Source organism: Pistacia vera, unplaced genomic scaffold (assembly GCF_008641045.1).
Source record: "Pistacia vera cultivar Batoury unplaced genomic scaffold, PisVer_v2 Contig706, whole genome shotgun sequence".
Lineage (NCBI taxonomy): Eukaryota > Viridiplantae > Streptophyta > Magnoliopsida > Sapindales > Anacardiaceae > Pistacia > Pistacia vera.
Genome location: NW_022196564.1, coordinates 324,931 through 327,092, shown reverse-complemented (window position 1 = coordinate 327,092; position 2,162 = coordinate 324,931). Strand labels below are relative to the sequence as shown.

The 2,162-nt window shown below is 34.6% G+C and overlaps 1 protein-coding gene across 1 annotated transcript; it reads right to left on the bottom strand.

The window, feature by feature from the left end:
- Nucleotides 1-249: 249 nt before the first annotated feature.
- Nucleotides 250-1,934, bottom strand: LOC116114291. The gene is made up of 2 exons (XM_031400446.1): nucleotides 1,253-1,934; nucleotides 250-773 (listed from the first exon to the last, which is right to left on the bottom strand). The coding sequence occupies exons 1-2, from the start codon at nucleotides 1,932-1,934 to the stop codon at nucleotides 250-252; spliced, it is 1,206 nt and encodes a 401-aa protein (XP_031256306.1).
- Nucleotides 1,935-2,162: the final 228 nt, after the last annotated feature.

Sequence of the window (2,162 nt, the reverse complement as noted above, 5' to 3'; positions counted from 1 at the left end):
TTGAACGCGTTTGTGTGGCCCATTAATGCTGAAGTGGTTGACAATTTCAATAGTTTGTGCATAGGGGGCAAAGCCAGAATATTTTTTTTGGGGGAGACTGAAGTGCCATCTTCAATGATAAATGGGTTTAGTTAGGGGCGGATCCAGAAATTTCTATTAGGGCGGGCCAAATAAAAACTAATTATATATAACATTCATATTCTGTTTTTCCAGTCAATATTGTCACAAAAACAAAAAAAATTACATTTACTATTGTCCTCGACGGGGCTTCATATTGAGGAATCGTTGCATGACCATCTCCTTATCAACACTGTCAAACATATCTTTCTCAACATATGGAATTAGGCTATCATTCAAGAATTGATCTCCCATCCAATTGCGTAAATGAGTCTTCACAATTTTCATAGCAGAAAATGCCCTTTCTACACTTGCAGTTGCAACTAGTAAGGTTAAAGCCAATGTGATGAGCAAATATACCAATGAGTAAATAAGATGCTTCTTCTTCTCAACCATTTTCTGAGCAAGACTAGTAATATCATTTAGTTCTGAAAAATCACTATTTGAGCGCATATCATTAATGTAATTATCAAGTTGAAGTTCAAATGCCATAAGATCAATAGAAGAAAATTCAAGTGGATAAAATTGAGCAAAACGAACTAATTTTCCCTTATCAAATGCTTGAAAGCAATCACTTGGATTTAGAGAGGCCATGCAAATAAGTAATTTTGTATTACCTTCATTAAAACGACTGTTAAGCTCTGATAGTTGCAAATCTATTATGGCATAGAACAACTCAACACGATAATGAAATAAATTTGTCATCTCTTGAACATTACGTCACGACCTCCCTCGTGCAACAAATTTCTCTTGCATATTTGGTACATCCATATTATGAGTAATGCAAAAATGAGAAACTTCATCAAGTAGATATCCCATCCATTATTTCTTATCAACGATAATCTTCTTTTCGACAAGTGAACCAAATACAAAGCATTTATTATATCTTGATCCTTCCTTTGCAATGCTTGTGAAAGTTCAAATGTGATTCCCAAAATGTTTTTCATCATGTGCAGGTTAAAAGCAAAATCAAAAGAAGTCATATAATCCACCAAATCACTTGCTTAATTTTCAGTAAGCTCCTCAAGCACTTCAATAACAGATGAAAACAAATTAATCAAGCTCAATAAAGTCCCATAATGTGAGCCCCACCGTGTTTCCCCTGGTCGCTAAAGACTAGTATCTTGATTAAGACCTTGCCTTGTTGAAAGCTCACCACTTTCAATAGCTTTTTTCACTTTCAAAGCTTGTTTCTCATTAAGAAGATCCCTACATCTAGGTGACCATCCAACAATATTTATCACACAAGAAACTTTCAAAAAAAGTCTCTCAATATTTGTATCCTTTTTTGCCACAGCTACAAGTGCTAGTTGAAGTTGGTGAGCAAAACAATGAACATAGAAGGCATATTCATTATCTTTCAATATAAGTGCTTTTAACCCATTAAACTGACCTCGCATATTACTCGCACCATCATAACCTTGTCCATGTAATCTTGATATGCTCAAATTGTATTTAGAGAACAATGTTTTGATTCCCATCTTTAGTGTCAAAGCAGTCGTATCTGTGACATGCATAATGCTCAATAGACACTCAACAACACATCCTCTTTTATTTACATAACGTAAGATAATTGCCATCTGCTCTTTGTTGGATCCATCACGAGCTTCCTCAACTAGTATAGAAAAAAAAACATCTCCAAGATCACTAATTAGTTTGTTGATGGTTTCAACTGCAAATGCATTGATTATATCTTTTTGGATACTAGGAGCAATCAATTTGTCATGTCCAGGAGCATTCTCCGATGCTACTAATCTATATTCTTCATTTTGCTCAGCTGTATAGTGTAAAAGTTCAAGAAAGTTTCCCCGATTCATTGAATTAACAGACTCATCATGGCCATGAAAAGGCAATCCTTGCTAAAGAAGAAACCGACTAGCAGAAATTGATCCTTTCAATTGAATACGATAATCTTCTCGCTGTTGGTCAGATTTTTTATTAATAATTGTACTTACATGCTGCTTTTGGTTCAGCAAAGCTTAACAATTTTTCACAGCTTGGTTATGATAGCTGTTATGACCTCCAATATGATATTTAAAATTTTC

Excerpts from the sequence above, each read along its gene's own strand:
- LOC116114291 (XM_031400446.1), bottom strand. The coding sequence starts at position 1,934 with ATGAATCGGGGAAACTTTCTTGAACTTTTACACTATACAGCTGAGCAA. Across the intron at positions 774-1,252 it reads TGAGCTTTCAACAAGGCAAG|ATTTGCAACTATCAGAGCTT; the intron begins GTCTTAATCAAG and ends ATGCCATAATAG.